Source organism: Aplysia californica, unplaced genomic scaffold, assembly GCF_000002075.1.
Source record: "Aplysia californica isolate F4 #8 unplaced genomic scaffold, AplCal3.0 scaffold00026, whole genome shotgun sequence".
In the NCBI taxonomy this organism is placed as follows: domain Eukaryota; kingdom Metazoa; phylum Mollusca; class Gastropoda; order Aplysiida; family Aplysiidae; genus Aplysia; species Aplysia californica.
The window spans coordinates 1,026,697-1,045,809 of record NW_004797296.1 but is presented as its reverse complement, the minus strand read 5'-3'; the positions used below and the strand labels follow the sequence as shown (position 1 = coordinate 1,045,809).

At 37.7% G+C, this 19,113-nt stretch overlaps 1 protein-coding gene across 1 annotated transcript in view; it reads left to right on the top strand.

Annotated features, from left to right (window-relative positions):
• Positions 1-495: 495 nt before the first annotated feature.
• Positions 496-19,113, top strand: part of LOC101858600 (dynein heavy chain 1, axonemal) — a gene marked incomplete in the record, with an annotated part of 80,580 nt that continues 61,962 nt past the window's right edge. Inside the window, 18 exon segments of the mRNA XM_013089655.2 lie at positions 496-603; positions 1,579-1,751; positions 2,389-2,461; positions 2,942-3,030; positions 3,485-3,573; positions 4,015-4,301; positions 4,765-5,179; positions 5,538-5,695; positions 6,771-6,985; positions 7,567-7,734; positions 8,310-8,440; positions 8,854-9,004; positions 9,530-9,723; positions 10,683-10,908; positions 11,965-12,084; positions 12,491-12,573; positions 12,884-13,025; positions 14,451-14,606. Coding sequence (XP_012945109.1) covers positions 1,581-1,751; positions 2,389-2,461; positions 2,942-3,030; positions 3,485-3,573; positions 4,015-4,301; positions 4,765-5,179; positions 5,538-5,695; positions 6,771-6,985; positions 7,567-7,734; positions 8,310-8,440; positions 8,854-9,004; positions 9,530-9,723; positions 10,683-10,908; positions 11,965-12,084; positions 12,491-12,573; positions 12,884-13,025; positions 14,451-14,606 — 2,868 coding nt within the window.

Sequence of the window (19,113 nt, the reverse complement as noted above, 5' to 3'; positions counted from 1 at the left end):
TCTTCATTGATATGAAAATATGCACACTTGGCTTACGGATAGAGTTAACGAAAAGAAAAAAATAATTGCATGAAGGTTAAATTTCAAGCTATACCTACCCCCTTCCCCCCAGCAAAAGATAGAATAAAAGCAAGAACACAACAAACGCAATTTCTTGCTAATGCTATCCTAGCTATTTATAATGCAAACCTCTCCACCTTAACTTTAAGAATAACAACAAAGTGAGAAACATTCCTGACATGCACTGGGATTGCAAAAAACAAACGAAAGCCCACCAACATGAGACGGTGACTCAAAAAGAAAAATTGTAAAGCAATTCACAATCAGATTACAGCAATAGACCATTATGAACCGTTCAGGAGTACAAGCTAATTTAATACATATGTGTCAGTGATCCAGTTTGCCGAACTCCGGGTACAACGAAGGCCGAAACAGAAAATAACTTCTTGGGTAGAGAGCTCACGTATTGTTAGCAACGCGCAGAACCGGAAACGGTACTTGCCTTGGTAACGACGCCATGTCCTACGAGGGTTAAAACTCTTATGAGGGCATTGTTTTCTTTTGTGACATTATCATGAATTGAGTGATTACTTGCAAAGAAAAGTGAGTATAACATCCTTTTTTTTGTGACATAGTTATAATGTATTGAGATTTGAGTGAATGCCAATCGCAGGTAATATAGATTTGTAGATCGTAGTAGTATCCGTGCTTTACTTTGTTGTAGTATTGCATTGCAGTTAAATTGTAGTTTGTATTTTAGTTGTAATTCAATAAACTAATAAAAATTTACTTTGAATAAATCTAGATCTAACAAGTTTAAATAAATTTCGACACCTCAAGAGTTTTTATAATCGACCTTTTTTTTAAACCTTGTATTCCAGATCTTAAGAGACTTGTTGACATTAAATTTTAAATGAGCTTTTGCAGTTATAGTTATGCAAAGTTAAATTAATGTTTCCTAAATTAATCTTTTACTTACGGGTGGAGTTGGTCTTCTTAGAAAATAATAATTCTAAAGTGCAGTTTTTGTACTTTTTTCTGTATTTTTTTTTGCCACCGCCTCAACGTTTTTACTTAAGACTAGTTTGTCAGCAATGTTGGCTCAGTTATCTAGGCTGGGAAATATAGGCCTATATTATTTTATTCATCATCATAACTCTGCTTTAGAGTCAATCGAAAGAGAGCAAGGACAAAATAGCATTAGTCACTATTTCCAATTTTTTCTTTTGTCTGTTTTGATATATTGTTTGGCTTAAATTGTTCCATTTTGTCCATCAGTATCAATTTTATCAGAAATGGCAGTGAGACTGTATAGTCTCATATTTATAGTATGGTTGTACATAGAAAGAATGGAAGTAGGCCTAGTTCATATGAACATGTAAAAGAAAGTCACTAGCACTAGTCTAAAGTATTTTTCGTGTGACTAATAGAGTTTTCTTCTGAGGTTTTCAAATGGATTAAGAAAAACACTCCATTGAAAAGTATTCTAGAGTTAAAGTTCAATATGCTTGAATAATGCATAGCCTACAGTAGATATACTCTCTGAATAAATTTTCCTGTATGATTCAATTCCTCCAGTCATGGCTACTCGACCACTGAGAAGTTCTCACAGCCGGAGTTTTTCGGCAAATCGTACTAGGATCAATACATCAGAGACTCCCGTTCCGAGAGACAATGCATACCCAGAGATCAAGCAGAGGGGTTTTTACTCTGATGTAGTCACCCAGCAAGCCAACGAAGATGGCATTGAAGTAAGTTTTGGTAGTAGAACACAAACATGCTTATTTCAATTTTATGCTCAATGTTATTACGCATTACCACTATTCATTATTAATGTTTTTCTGATTGATATAAGTTTTTTTTATACTACCGTTGTTGTTTTTTTCACAGTCACCATTTGTTTAAGCTAGAGACTGATTTTAGACCTTCACTGTTCCGTTTCTTTAAACTTTGCGGTCGTACAGTTGGCAGTATAAAATATCCCATCTGGTAACCCAGCCAGGAGAGTGACTACAATGGACTTCTCTGGCCTGTCACAGAATTGTGTCAAGGGACGGGAACGGACAATTTTCACTGTTGCATTATTGCGGCTAGTGACCGCAAAGTGTTAAGGATGGGTATTTTTGTTGCACCACATTTTCATATATAAAAAAAAATCACATATCACATTTTATTTTTCAAGTCGATGAATTTTGAAGTTTCCAATACACTGCTTCTCTCCCTTCACAATACTTTTTCTTATGTGCATCTCATTTCATTTTGCAAACCTTTTGAGTTTATACAGTCATTGCAATCATGAATAGTTGCTTGCTGATTCAATGTCTCACTGTGTTTCACCAAAACCTTTGTTGTTCACCTATCTGTTATCACCTGATTGTGATTTTGTAGACTGTGCTGGTTGGACCTGAGACTGCCCATGACACACTCTGGAATGTGTCAAAGGAAAAACACACTCCACTGGGTAATTGAAACTTTTATTTTTTTAAAAAGTTTTACAACTTTAGCACTATTATTTGCAGAAGGTTCTGAAACTTTTCACTTGAGGTATTTATTATGTAAATAATAATCATGTCTACTTTGGTAGTTGAGCATGTTTTCATGAGGGATACAAACTAAGATTTATTTCAATGATAATTTTCTGAGAATCTAAAACTGAAATATTAATTTCGCTTGGTAATGGATAATAAAAGCGAATGAAGAGAAGATAATTACTTGACACATTTAAGTTGAATTATCACTTTTCACCATCACTACCTTCATCACCATCACCATGCCCACCTTCTTCATCATCATCATCATCATTATCATCATTATCATCATCATCCTCATCATCACCATCATCATCGTCATCATCGTCATCATCATCATCATCATCATCATCATCATCATCTTCACCATCTCTACGTTCATACAATGCTTACTCTTTGTTTTCCTATTTCAGTCAGCACTTTTCTGGTGTCACCTGATGAGGTGGAAGCTCAGTTACAACAGCAAACATATGGCCCCAGCACTCAGGATCTCACCATATCTGTATGTTTTTATAAATTATAGGAAAAAAATACTGGCAGTTGTGCTTTCAGTCTATTTCTTTGAGTATCTTACTCTGTCTTCTGGGATGTTGTACCACTCAGCCTGCGTTGACTTTGAGAAGCAGAGTCGTAACTACCCACCTCCTAAATGATCCTAATTGTGTAGATGTGGTTGTTAAACACATACAGTCATATCAAAATTATTCAAATTTTCTTATACAGATGTTTGAATACCGGTATTTGAAGTTTTAATCACATTATTTCAAATGATTTTTCCTTTCTTTTTTTAGGGGGATTAGGACATTTCATTATTTTCATTTTGTTAAACGTAAGGGTAGCATTAACAGAAGCTGTCTACACTGATTGTCTGTCTCAATGCCATTATACCAATATTGTGTGCTTGCAAAATGAATGAAATGTATGTAACTTTATTTTTCTATCTTTCTCTTTTTCAGGACTTCAATTCACAATCTTTCAAGCCCAAAGTTCAGCTTCCCTTCTTTACAAAACCAGGACAACATCCAAGAAAGATTGAAATTGAAAGGTACATATTGAAATATTTGTTTTAATCTGATTGGTGACATGACCTTTATAAGTTTATAAAACTGTTATCATTGAACTAAGTAAAAATGAGAGACAACTATAGAGAGCTTAGGTTATAATGTATTATTTTCTTCAGTATTGTTTGGCTTTCGGGAACAATAGCACATTTTTCTTTCAATATTTAGGAATTAAACTTGGTAAAATAAGTGTTTTATTTATTGTTACTCTGTTGAAAAAAAAAAAAAGAACTCAACAAAGTATGTGTTTACATTTTGTTACTGTTGCCCAAAAAATAATGCAAATGATTTTTGGCTCACACTACAGAACGGGTTAAACAGTGATTTATTGTTCCTTGGGCAGCAATAATATACTTCTCATTTTTTCATATATGAATACTCAATTGAGTGCATACTCAATACACACTTTTGTCAATCCCCACCAGACGTCTGAGGCTGTACAAAAGTCTGTCATTGGATGAGCTCTTGGCAGATAAAGGGATCAAAACTGAATTGTTGATGCCAAAACAGCAGCCAGATCTTACTGTACTGCTGAACAGAGATGAAAATGACCCTGCACCGTTCCCAGCCTATCTTCCTCTTCACATCTTTGACGATGATGAGTTTGATTGCCGCACTGCAGAGGAATGGATTAACATGGGTAGAGAGAATGGTTCTCGCTTCCCTGTGCCAGGCATTGCTCTTTTGCCTAAGGAGGAGGAAGACAGAATGAGTAAGGAAATGCTTTTTTACTGCTTCACTTAACTACACTGATCCCATATTGTGTCTGAACATTAGGGACACGCAGATGACCTCAGAGTCAGATCTCTACATTCTTTTTGTTTTGTTAGATTTTTTTCTATCAGGCTAAGTGGTTTAAAAAAAATTTAATTGTTCTCTTTCCTGCTGTTCAAGAGGCTTTGTATTTGGAAACTCCTCAGACCTTATGAATGTATGAATGTTTTAAATATTAAAGAGAGGCATGACCATTATACAAACTATTTTGAAATGCTAAGAACACTTTGGAAATGAATCAATGAGAACTGTCAGAATTTAGCCGCGGCTAATTATTTCTGGAAGTAACAAACAATATCAAGGGTTCAGTCATCTCTAATTTGTTTTGTCTGGATGTTAATGATCTGTATAATATTTGTGAGTCTCAGGAAGCTAAGATTTCCTTAATTTTGCCATTGCAGAGGACCCAACTGACCCAAGCATCGTGTATGACTGGTTTGAGGTGGGAATTCTTGATTTTGACCTCAGCAGCAAACAGTTCTTAGTGCAACGTACCAGCAGTCAAGGTCGCATCGTTGACACGGAGGGGAACACGGTCGTCAATGGAGGAGTCCGAGAGAACGGACAGCGTGTCGCTGCTCATGGACAGTGGTGGATTCCCCGCATCCGGCTCATGTTCAGGGCCGAGGATCCTCGCACATTTGCTGAGCGTATCAAGTGTGCCTTTGAGTCCCGCAAAGTTTGTGAGGCAGAGTTGCGCTACAACTTGTACATTGACTGTATGCCGATGGATGGTGTTGGTGAACTTGACCAGGCCTCTCTGAAGAGAATGATTGAGTGGGCGCAGTCTTCGCCCGGCATTGACAAAAGCAAAAAGTAAGTAGCTTTTTTGTTCTTTTTGCTAATACGATATTTGAATAAAAGTTTGAAGGTACCGTAACCCTATCAGACTTTATTATCTAAATTAAAAAATTCTTACTTAGTACATGTATTTGAATTTTTGTACTGGCTTGAGATTTGAAAATGATATTTAAGTATGTCTCTGAATGACAAATTGTAATAGTTATATGATCCAAAAATATTTTAAAGTAGAATCTATAATGTTTTATTTCCAACTATTTAATTACTAATTTTCTAAACCTTATTGGACTGAGGTGTGTGTTGACACTACATTCTTTGTACTCTTTCTTGAAGGTAAAACAGTAATTATTCTCTCTTTATTTATTCCTTTCAGCCTGGAAGACTACACCCAAGTCTTAGAAAAGGAGGTGAACATTGACTTCTGTCGCTCCATGAACCGCATCATCTTTGAGAAGATCGTGGACGATGACCCAGAGACTTTTGCGTTTGTCTCTGTACCACCCAGTAATGAGAAGGAAGTCCCAGACACAGGTGAAATTTTTTTTTCTGTTGTGTTTTAAGTACTTATGCTAACAGTATTGACTGAGGTATGATGATTTGTTTACTTACTTACTACCCATTACGCCATCTGGCGTTTAGGGCAGCAACAAAGGATCTCCTGCTCTGTCTGCTTTGGACCATCTTGGTCAGCGCTCCCCACGAATGATTCCAAGACTTCATTTTAGACTCTACTGTGCGTCTCCAGGTCACTTTGGGTCTGCCCCTTTTGCGACGTCCTTCGGGTGTCCAGTGGAGGGTAGTCTTCACAACAGAGTCTGGTTCTCTTCTCAGAACATGTCCAATTTGTTTACTAGTGTGATTAAAAAGACCCTGTCTGCTGGTTTCTTAGAGTGAGGTTCAGGTTTTGTGTCTCCACAATGACCAGTTCTGTGTCAGTTTGACTCCTACTTTTAAAGGAATGGAATTTAATTGGAAGAGAGTGTAGAACAACAAACTTTGCTGAGACAATGTGTCCATCTCAGCCATGGTTGACCCTGACAGGCACGACCAAAGCCCGCCTTCTAAATACTGAAAATTTTGTTCATAGGGGTGTTAGAAAGGACAAAACAAACAACAAAAAGACTCAAAAAGAACAAAGGATACAAATTGCTCATACTAAATTTCTTTTCTGACTCATCACCTCTCTGTTTTGTACTCAGTGTCACAAGATGTGATGTAAGTTTTAAATTTTGTCCTGAACAAATTTCCAAATCCATGGATCCTACTTCGTACAGGTAAATAAGATTTTGAAATTCAATAATGACACAGTTCCTTCAATTCATATAGGAGTTAATCTGGGCTTGTGTGGTCTGCTTCCTTTATTTTCTTTTTAGTACGCCTATTATTATCATGTTTTAGTGTCTTACAGCTCAACACTTCATGGAGATTAGTTTTCCTTTTTTTGAGTTTAAGTTTATATCAAAAGTAGTTCTATCATTAATTTACTTTATAAGATTTATCACATTTCCCTTAGTTTTTTTGTTCTCCCATTCAGTTTGTATTACAAAATGTTCAATCATTAATTTATTTTATTAAATCTATCATGTTCCTGTTTTGTTCCTCTCAGGCTGCAGTCCAGATGTCCCGGAGTATCTGTTTGATGAGCAGTATGACAGCTTTGCCTTCAACTCACTCCTGACACTCCCTGAGAGCATCCAGGCTATGGGCAAAGTGCGCACCGAGTGCAACCGTGTGAGCTGTATGAGTCTCTTCCATATCCCCACAGCCAAACCCATGAGGCTGGAGGAATTTGAGCAGACGCAGTCACAGGCCACAGCAATGGTATGAAATGCCCCCCTCCTCCCTCCTCCCCCCTCCCCCTGCCTCCCTCCCACCCCCACCTCTTCTTTCAACCCTCTATACATGTACTAGAACAAAATGATTATTTACTTACTTAGCAGTTGAGATATGGACCATGTCCTCCAACCTTCTCTTATCTTACTTTTACTTTTATCCGCCGCTTATACCCTTTTGGGTGTCGCGGGAAGAAAGAGACGTCTCTCTGTCGCCAGCCATAGAGCTTGGGTCAGGGGGATGCCGTGGGTGTTTAATGTTTCCCTGACTCCATCTATCCAGGTCTTTCTCGGTCGCCCTCTAGCCTTGTTGCCATCGAATTTTTGGAGGTAGGCATGTTGTGCTGGATGGTATGTTGGTAATCGTAGGAGGTGCCCGAACCATTTGATTCTTTGGTGTTGGATGTGATGCATGACATCATTTGTGCCTACCATTTCTCGGATTTAAGAGATCTTCTCTTATCAACAACCTAATAAAGGCTCAAACTATAACTCAGAAATGTCGTTGTGAAGCATCACCAACCGTATCGACAAGCAAAAACTTACCTAATTTTGTCGTTCTCCGTGCAGGTGAGCCAGAACTTGAAAGATAGCTGGATTATCTCCCTGAGAGCTAACATTCGCTCCCCTCTGCGTGATGTGGGTAAGGGCTGGTTCAACATCCATGAGACCAACTGGGAGGTCTACCAGATCTCCAAACTGAAGAAGTTCATGGAGACTGTCAAGTTCATCATGCAAGTGAGTATTTTCATCTTTTACAACTTCAATTTGCTTTCTTGCTTTTTTTCTTTTATCGTCTGTTTGCGAAGGGAAGGAAGTTTCAGCGTTTCATGTTTGGAGCTGGGGACATTGTTGGTAACTTCTTTTGTTTTGTTTTTCCATTACTTATGTCTGTCCTCTTGTTTTTTCTCAGCTTAAAAGGACCACATAGTGTTACAGTGGCAATGATAGTCTAGTGGTTAAGCTACTGGATTCGTAATCATAGAATTGGGGGTTCACAGGATTGAGGCTTAGCCTGGCTCAATTTTGTTTCCTTTGGAAAAGCACTTTACATGAATTTTTATCAATTTACCCACGTAGGAATGGGTATCTGGCTATAGATATGGAACGATCTTCTCAGTTTTTAAGTGTTTGGGTGATTAATAGGCTGCTCATACTGTATATTTCCCAGGATGCTGGAATGTTTCTGAGTAATTTAGGGTCTGCTGTTCATATAATTCACTCTAGTTTATAAGTCTCTCTCTGTATATTCTATTTACTCTTGTTTTCTATATTTATCTCTCTGATTTCATGTAATTTACTGTGTTTCCCAGGACTCCATGAGGTTTCTTGTCCAAGATTCTCTGGTGAACTTCACTCAAATGGTGGTGGATGCTTGTCATTCCACCATGGAGCTAGAGGAGGACTACAAGTGGGGCTCTGATCTCCTCTCCAGTACCTTCAAGTAAGTGTGGCTAGATTGTGTGTGTGTGTGCGTGTGTGTGTATGTGTATGTGTGTGTGTGTGTGTGTGTGTGTGTGTGTGTGTGTGTGTGTGTGTGTGTGAGTATGTGTAGTGCACATGTAGTCAGAGAATAAGTGTTAGAAAAAGAAATAAATAAATTCAAAGAGAGAGTGAGAAATAGTGTGACAGAGACAGAGAGAAAGAGAGAGAGAAAGAGAGAGAAAGAGAGAGTCAGAGCCAGAGAAAGAGATAAAGAGAGAGAGAGAGAGAGAGAGAGAGAGAAAGAGAGAGAGAGAGGGGGAGAGAGAGAGAGAGAGAATTACGTGAATAGAAGCAAGTATGCTTGAAATACTTGCAAGGACATTTATTAGGCTACATTGTTATAACTGCGGGTTTGAAACATTTTTTTGTCAGGCCCAGGAAGAACGCCCTGTTCTTGATAGATTTGGTGATGGACAAAGATGGCGTCCACTTCAGCACTAGTTTGCCCAGCTTTGAAGGCACTCTGGTCTCACTGTTTGACAAAGGCATCCAGGCCACTCAGAATGTGCCCCAACTGGAGAAGGTCAGTCTAATGTTTTTTGCTTTACTACTGTTCTGCTTGATTATTCTTAACCTAATCTAATTTTTATGATACTTTACATCTCAAGATACCAGCGTTTGTGGTGTAGTTGTTTGGTGCTTCACAAAATTTTTTATCTAGCGTTGGTCTTGCTGCTGGAATGTTGTATCCCTCTGACAGCCAGGATTGAAGCTTGCTTTTTAAATGATTTAAACTACATTTAAAAAAGCCCAATATATTTTAAGGTTAGAACTGAAAAATAGTGTGGAAGTTACTGCAAAGGGTGTAAATAAGAAATATGACTTGCTGTGTATCTTTGTGTATCTTTACTCAATATCATTTTGACATGGTATATGTCTTTTCTTCATCCCCCCCCCCCCCCCATGCATTTTCCATAGAATTGAAAATTCTGAGATTTTCAGGAGAAGTTTATTACTGTCTCATCTTATCTTATCTTATCTTATCTTATCTTATCTTATCTTATCTTATCTTATCTTATCATGTGCTTCTTGTCTGTCAATTACCCAGCACATCTTGGAGAACATCTTCTGGTCTGGAACCCCTCTCCTGGAATCTGTGGGTGAGCATGAACCCCCTGTGGAGGATCTCCGCACCACCGTTAGGCGAGCCATCCAGCAGGCGCTTGTGCCATTGAAGGCTTATGCAAAGGAATACGAGAAGTACCTTGAGCTCATCAATATGGACATAAACGCTTACGTTTCGTAAGTAATGTCACATGAATATTTCTGTGCTGTAATCATGGTCCCAATTTTGTTATTTTTTGTGTGAAAATGTGACAGAGATGCCGACTGTGAGTTTTCCTTATTCCAACAAAATTCATATAAATGTCTCTGGTTTATATCGTAGCTGTTGCTAAAAAAATAGTTAACTTTATATGACCCTGCTTTAAAGGGTGAATAAAAAACATTGCAGTTACTCATTTTTCTTGAGATGGTGGTGATACAGATGATGTACGTTTTTCCAAGAAAGAGACTGAATAGTCCAGGGCTATACTCCGGTCAAAGTTTGACCTTAGGGGACTCCTTTTACTGGACAAATTGTGCTGGAAAATGATACTTGATTCTTAAACGCTGACACATTATATTAATTGAATTATATTAATTGACCTCCTTCTCCCTCCTCCTACCTGTCTTTTTTACTGTACGGGTTGCTGGTGGGCATTCTGGTGTGGTCTGTTCCTGTTTCTTATCAGTGTCGCTATTGTACTAATTTATTCATGGCAAAATGTGGACGTTGTCATTCTGACTTACTGTAAACTGATCATGATACATCATACGCAGTAAACATAATAGTAATAGTTTGCATATGAATTGTTTTTATCCATTATAAAAAGAAGAATCTGTGCACTTGACAATTTATTATTACACCGAAAGACCATGTAACATTTTGAAACTTTTTGTCTACTTTAGAAGCATTTAATATAAGCTGCCATTTTATAGCCATTTAATCTCAAACATCAACATTCATCATCTGCCTCCTTCACCTCGGTACTGGGTATAGACCACCAAGAAGGGCTCTCCACCTATCTCTGCTCTGGATAATCTTCTCCACCACTAGCCAGCTATTTCCAATATACCTGAGGTAAACTTCTAGATCTAATCTCAAACATACTGACAAGATAAACTGCAGTTCTAGTACTTTCTCCATATCCCTTTCTTAGGGCGTACGAGGCTGCTGGACACTCGGCTGAGGAAGTGAAAGCGGAGGTCGAGATGCATCTGAAAGAGAAGGAAGTGCTGGAGGCAATTGTCCCAAGCTCCATCACTATCGGCCCTTTCTTTGTGAACACTGAACTCACCCGGCAGGCGCTGGGCAAGAAGAGGAAAGCCCTGGGCAACGCTGTGCTGGAGCTTCTGGCCAGACAGCTGAGGAAACAGGCAGATGATGTGAGTCTCTCATAGTCTCTTTGTAAGCTCTGTACCATGTGCAGTGGAACCTGCTCTAATGGCCACCTGTATATGACAATAACTTGTACAAATGGCCACTTTCCATTTTCCCGCTTATGATTTTAAAAACATTTTAGTGACACTTGGTAAGATGACCACTTGTCTAAGATGGCCCTTTATCTCCTCGATAATGTGTGGCAATCTCAGACAGTTTCGACTGTACTTCCCTGTTACAGCAGAAGGATCAGCATCTATGGTGTTGCAGTGAGGTGCTTTGCCATGGCATGCAGAAAAAATGAGTCTGACAGCTGTGAAGGGAGGCTTTTTTTTGGAGTGTATGGGAGATTTCACCATCCACTGGCTCAGTCCTATTGAAGATAACTGAATTATGCAAAATCAAGTAACTCCTTGATTCAAAGAATGACTAAAGCCCAGTGACATTTTCATACTGTTGCTTGGGCAGCTAAGCTAATGGGAACTTCAGTACACCCTGCTTGTTTCCAATCTGTCCATTTTTCTGTCTGTCATCTTCTTTTTTCTGTATGCTTATAGACCATTTTTGTGTCAATGCATGTCTCTTTAACCCTTTCACTGCCAGATCAGCATTATAATCGTACCAAAAAGCCTGGACAGTTTTGTCAAAGGCAGTGAAGAGTGAATTTAATCTTTTCCACATTGACCGTTTAGTTTGCATGTTACAGGCGTGGGTATTTGGCAGGTGCTCTGGTGTGGTTTTGTTTGCTCCTTCTTTCCTATCAATACTTTGATCCCGCGGGACGCCAATCGGCAACGGTAAGAAGCAGCCCCTTTTCCACAAGGGACACCAATCGGCACCAGTGTGATACAGCATGTACCCCATCTGTATCCTGGTCCGTGGGGATAAGTGTTGTGCTCTCTGCGCGCTGCGTGGGTGGAAAGTGTTAAACATCTAGTATCTGTATCTCTCCTCCTTCTCTTTTGTGTTTGTTACTCTCTTGTAATGCCTCAAATCTTCGACACTTATATAACGTCTTTGTGCTGCGAGTGCTGTAAAACTCTAACTAAAACGTGCTACAGGCTTGTGAGGAGTTCAAGACCATCAGTCGCAAACTCTACGACAAACCCAACTGCATTGAGGAGCTGTCTGAGATGAGAGAGTGGATTAAGGGCATTCCAGACAGACTGAAGGAGCACAATGTGAGTGCACCATGTGGTGAAACCTTGTTACTGTGATTTTCTGATCTCGTAGAAATTTTGGAGTTGACAAATAAAGTTTGTTTGGATTTGTTGAAAGTGCTAGATATAATTTGAAAAAACAGAGATCTATTTGGGACTTTAATTTTTTTGCTTATTTGGATAGCTGGACAAGTCAATGGTTTGCTGACAGTGTCCTTTTTAAAACATGGTTCTTATTATTTATCAAAGGACAACAGTTTTGGAAATGTAGTGATGAATCTACTTTGAAGTACAAATCTTATTAGGTTTATTCTGGTTTTAACAAATGCTCAAAGAACCCCTCACCTCCTAAAAAACAACAACAAATTGGCAGGAGTAAAAATTCTTTTCAAACCAAATATTACTGACAGCATTTTGGTACTAACAGGAGCTGATTGACAAAGCTATGGCTGACTATGAGCTGATTGAAGACTTCTACTACAACCTGTCCACTGATGATTTCAATGCCAAGTAAGTTGTCATCATTTTACGTGTGTCAGAAATCTGAGAACAGCATTGGTTTTTCTTACTTCGTTTGACAATTTTTTTCATCCGTTGTATTTTATCCTTTCCATGGTTGGAGGACAATGGTAGATTCTATTTCCTTTCTTTTCCGCTGTTGTTTTTGCTTTTTTCTGCACTGAATGGCAGATATTGTGTCATGTGCTTTATTTTATTGAAAAATTAGAATATATTAATGAGATAATTTTCACATTGGATTTGAATGTAGTCATGCACTTTTTTGTTTTGTCTAAGTAAAATTTAATTTTTTGTTCTCAAGGTGGACCACCATTGGATGGCCTCACAAAATTGAGAGCCAGATGGAACAGACACTTCTGCAGTTGGATGAGGATGAGGAGAGATTCCGCAAGCTGCAGATGTCTGACCAGACCAACTTTGAGGACAGGCTGGATGGGCTGCAGGTAAGATGAGATAAGATCTATGTTTACTCTCTTAATCCTCCTGTGAAAGAAAGGCAGATTTGGGTTTTGTGTTTATGAAAAGAAGAGATAGAAAAAGAGTTTGGATTGTGGGTGGTTCTGGCACAGTGACAATGTGAAAAGTTGTGTCGCATAGCATGAGTTTTTGACTTTTATTCTTATGTAAAATATTTAAGATTGTAGATAAAATGACAACGATATCTGCAAACTCATTTTATGTTGGCAGGCAAGGTTATGTTTTGTAAAGGAGTCCAGAAAGAAAAAAGAAATAACATTTCATAGTTTTCTGTATTCTCAATTATCCAATGTAAGGATTTAATCAGCTGCAATTCACAACAGAGATTTGCTAGGTTTTTCTTCTTAAAAGTTTGGAGCAGACCAGAGATGAACTGACTTTTATGGTTTGCAGTTCTCAGAGAAGATAGACTTGTATTGTTCATGCTTTTGTTGCAAAATGACTAAAATTGTAACATGTCTGTGCTTTTCTCAATGTTACTTCCTTTTGTGGGAATGCTTATAATAATGATGATAGAATATGTGTGTACCTTTTTTGTAGCAATTTTTGTACTGGTAAAACTTTTTGTTATTATTCTTTTGTTTCTATCTGAATGTTTTCCTTTTTCTCTGGCTCTTCATTCAAACTCAAACAAATGACAGTAATAGTAGAACTCTGTAGGAGTCTCTCCACTCTACCTGGTCTTGCAATCTTCTTGTTCCCTCAAAAACCCTTGAAAGATAATGTTATGTGCATGTGACATGTATGGTCCTCCTGATGCTCTTCCACCCCCTCCCTCCTCCCCGGGTGGTGCTACTGACTGAAGTGTCTTTAGGCCATTTCCACAAGGGGGACATTAACATGTTCTTATACACAGTAGAATTGTAAATGGGCTTATTCATCAATGTCATGCTCATGACTGTGCCTGAACTGCAACAGGGAACTGATCTTTACTATCGTCATTTTTCCTCTACTTCTTTTGTACATTTGTCACATTCTTGTAACCCGCTATTTCCGGGGTGCCTTGATAGTCGAAGCAGACTTTGTGTTGTTGAAGCTAGAGAGGTGAGCAGAGTAATTCTGATTCCCTGTAAGGACTTCTCTGTTGACATACACCCATTGGCACTCATATAATGACCTTATGCAGTTGTGAGCGCCGTAAAACCTCTACTAAGACTAAAACTGATGTTCTTCCATCTTCCACTTTTCTGTTGAGAATTTTTTTTTTTGGTGTTATTTTTAAAAATCGTTCCACATGCATGACCAACATGTTATTTCAATCAGTTTTCCATTTTTTGTCTCTTGAAGTATTTTAGATAAGATAACTTCAACTACCTTGACCGTTAGTGTTTTGCCAACAGATATGAAAGTAGCATGATTTTCCAAACATTTTATCTGGTGTCCCTTCCTAGATGGCTGTGGCAGGAATGGCTGCCTACTCTGAGATCAGCAGGGCTCATGAAATAGCCAATGACATGAGGCGTATCAACAAGCAGCTGAAAGAAGCCCAGCAGTTGGCTGTCACTTACAACAACAGAGAGCGTCTCTTTGGCCAACCAGTTACCAATGTGAGTGATGATGGAATGTACATTCTGATGATCAGTCTTATAAATTATTGTTTTACATGGTTTTCTTTCAGCCAGCCTCACATGTTTCAGCGATACTAGATCTATGTGTATTATTATGGTACCCATTTTGCTAATGAAATTTTTTTTCCAGGTTAATCTCTTTCTTATTATTTTTCAAAGTTTACAAATTGAACAAAATATACTTTGTCCCTCTCTCATTCACCGCAAATTAAAACAAGCAAACCATCAAATGAGCAAACAAATAGACATGCAATTGATTTGGTTTTGTTGCGAATTATTTTGAAAGAAAACTCTCCTGACTGTTGCAAACGTTGTCAACACGCTATAATGTGGAGATGGAATCATCAACAGTTTTCAAGGCACACAGTTGTGGAACTTTTGAGTTTGTTCCTCATCCCTACTCCATCTCTGTCATGTGTGCTTGAACGTTCATCTCTCTGGACTCACAGCCTGAAATGTTTTGATGTTTTGTCTTCCACATGCTTTCTGTTTGCACTCCTTCCACCCCTCACGAACTGATATACCTCACTGATATTGTGTGTGTCATGAATCAATGTATATTGAACATGTTTACATTTGTATTCTTTTAATTTTGAAACTGAAAAAGAAAAGGAATAATCTGAAAGCTGTACTCTTGTTTTATTCCTCATCATTCTAGAATAATATATGAATGACAGAATCATTTTCTATTTTGCTTACTGTACATGTATCGCATTTTTTTTTCTAAAATCAAACAATATACTGCTGACAAACAGATAATCTTTATTTTAAAAAATCAGTGTTGACTTTTTATTATTATTTTGCCTCTTGCTGATCATTACCCATTTTTTCTTGGGTTGGGTTGCATGAGGACAATTACTTTTTTTTCATATTGTTTTGATAATTGTATAATTATATTAACTCAGATACTTTTCCTCACATTACAGACCTAATATTACATGTATATTCAATTCCCTTGGTGGCGGATTCCTGCAATATTTTTGGTTTTCTATTATTTCTGTACTCTGACCAGTAGACTATGGGACTATGTAGATCTATCTTCTTAGCTCAAGTTGAAAAAGATTTAATAAGCCAAGGACAAAGAAGTTAAGTTTTTAATTTTTGTTCATTTAGCAACTTATTTAGGAATACATAACACTTAACAATGAAAGATCTACTTCATAAAAGTAGATGATATATCCACTCTGAAGTACTTGTTTTCAATGCTTTCAGAGACTAATGAGTTGGGGTTTTTTTGGTTCAGAAAACAAAATATGTTTTCAGATAGTGTTGAAAGAAAAGCACTTTATTTTGAGATATGTATATTAACCCGTGTTAAGAATATCTTTCTTAAGGACCCCAGTCTTTCTTGGCTTCATGGTATTTGATATTGAGTCTTGTAACTATTATGAATGTACAATGTATATAACTTTCCCGAAGCATTGAGTGTTCCAGCATAGCATGACCCTCTTGCGGAGGTTCAGAGCTGCTTGACAATGGAGTCGACTTGTTTACGATCATAACAAACGCAATACACAATTGAAGTCTGCGAGTTGTAAAGTACCACCCCACATGTGCTGTGAGTCTGTGTTTGATGCATCGCTGTGCATGTACCAACTAGAGCGTGTCTTTGTTAAGTGTTGTGTGTGTAGTTGTTATCGTAGAAAAAGCATGGCGCCTCAACAATACTTATTTCCAGTTTTATCTAAAAGTAAAAATTCTTATGAATAAGGTAACGTTTTCATGTATATTATACAAACACATAACATGTACATGCATCAGTGTGCACATGCACACGCACACACACACACGTACACACACACACACACACACAAACCGACACACACACACACACACACACACACACACACATACACACACACACACACACACACACACATACACACACCTTTAAATGCAGATATTGAGGTTCAAATGCTGCTTCATTAACAGTTTAAATGGTCCTAAGGGAGGCTCCCCATCTTAATTAAATGCTCTCAGAACAATATTCACAAACTTTTTCCAGATGAAAAGGCATTACAGCCCAGAGATTGAAGAAAAGGAGAGAGAGATAGAGAGAGAGTGAGAGAGAGATAGAGAGAGAGTGAGAGAGAGAGAGAGAGAGAGAGAGAGAGAGAGAGAGAAAGAGAGAGAGAGAGAGAGGGGCAGAGACAAAGAGACAGAGAGACAAAGAGACAGAGAGACAAAGAGACAGAGAGACAGAGAGAGAGAGAGATAGAGAGAGAGAGAGAGAAAGAGAGAGAGAGAGAGAGAGAGAGAGAGAGAGGATAAATCAGTCTAGGCCAAATGAACCTGAGCCCCTGTGACAAAAGAAAGAGAAATTGTACTTAAAAATCAGCCCCGAAAAACTGAAATTACCCCTAGTATCTGAAATCCTAACCCCCTGATTCACTCATAGTCAGATCTGATCACCACAGCAGCAGCTGCAGCAGCACTGTTACAAAAAGCCACAACCTATGGAATGGTAAATCGAACATTTTCTTAATGTGCTGCATCTACATGCAGTATGAGCATTCCGATAATACATTAGCCTACCCACCTATTTATTATATGTGTAACACTAAACTGCTTTGAAATTAATGATAATGAAATTCATTACCGGTAAGGACAATTTTAGAAATGATTTTATGTTGAGATGCTTAAGAGGCTTTGCGATTCTTTAAGTAAGGAGCCATGCTTTTCGTTTTGAAGCTTAGATGAAGTGAATGTATGTGTTGTAGTGGACTAGTAAATACAAAAGATATTGCCTTTTTCAACCACCTGCACATGTACAGACCTACTTGTTAATTATTTGAAGCACACCAATAATTTCACCATGCATATATTATGTAGTTTATTCTAAAGTAATCAAAATTTGTATGAAATTTGTTTGTGGATTTTGAGATTCATGAGAAGTGGTTTGAAAGAAGCAAATAAAGACCTTTCAATCTCTTTAGCTACCCCCCTCCCCCGTCCAAACCCCCTGTTAAAACCCTCATTTAAAAAAAGAATGAAAATAGAAAATAGACAATAAAAAGTAAAGTAGCAAAATTGATTCAATACATGTAAACTTGGATGTTTCACGAATCATAATAAAATCTAATAATATGTCCCTATCCCGTGTTCCATAGGGTAAAATACCTATTATTTAAGTCTCATTTTTAAAGAAGTATTTCGTGAATAAATAATTGTCCACCTTAAAAGAAACATGAAGTTGAGTACCATAGAATGACGAGAACATAATAATGGACAACTTCTTTCGTATGATGAAATATAATTAAAATATAATTGTGTGATTTAGACGTGTGGAACAAACCCTTTTTACTAACCCTTCTACAAGGTCTTTTCCAAAATACCTTGTGTGCACACTTTTCGTTTATGTACTCAAGATTGTGTGGAAGAGTTTAGGGGTATTCCCATGAATACTTTTGGGTACGTTTATTTTTACACATGCAGAGCATTAATATTTTACCTTGGATGTATGGGAACGGTTTGGTACCGTAACAGTATTTTTCTTTGATTATAAAGAGTTTGTTGTTGTTTCATCTGCTACTGTTCAGACATGGTTAAAAAGTAAGAGTATAAACCCCAAACTGAGCATCACAAACTAACCAACTCTTAAAGACAACTGCACTCTCTTTTATGTTATGTTATACATCGTCATATAGTCCGGTTTATGGGATTGGGTTTCTGGACAAGGAGTTTTGTTTTGTTTTTTTTTGTTTTTTTTGACTGCAGAGGTCATATAAAGTTTCAGGGTTATTACAATCAGAAGTATCGTCAGTGAAGACTAACATTTAACTTCTCTTTGTTTTATACTCTGTAGTAGCTTTTTTTCAATTTTTTATTTTTTTACTATTGCTTGTTAATTTTTGTTTTTTAATTTTCTTGCCATGCATGTTTGACGGTGCAACCATTAATGCATGTATTTTGCTGTTTATTTTGCTGTATTTTGCCAAATTGTGATGGTATGAATATTTTTGTGCAAACACTCATTCATGTCCTCATACACAGCTGTAACTCAAAAGAAAGGGCTGCTGTGCCAATATGATAATATTTTTTTGTTTGAGGTGCATAAATATGCAGCCCTTAGTAGACTTTTCAAAATCTGAAGTTCTCCGTTCTGAACATTCCCCCTCCTGAAAAAAAGAGCTAGTGAAGTGATGAATACAGAAGTATAGCTGAATGTACTCATGTCAAAGAGCATCGTTTGGTCTGTTAAATGGATGGTAAAAGTAAACTTTAGCCCTCCATTTGGAACGTGCTTAATTAACCTAGTACGTACTTCCAGGGTCTTCGTACTCTGTGGGACCACTACGGATTGCTATAATGACAATTTTGTCATTCGAGAAAGACCCTTTTAACTTATTTTCAGTGTTTGGCCTCGAACGAATTTTTGGTCCCCTTAGAATGGTTTCTGAACCAAGATTGTTTAAAGAGTGTTATACGTCTCTTTGCTTTGTTGTGCAGGAGACGCAGGACCTTTATTCATAGATCCGGCTCCTTC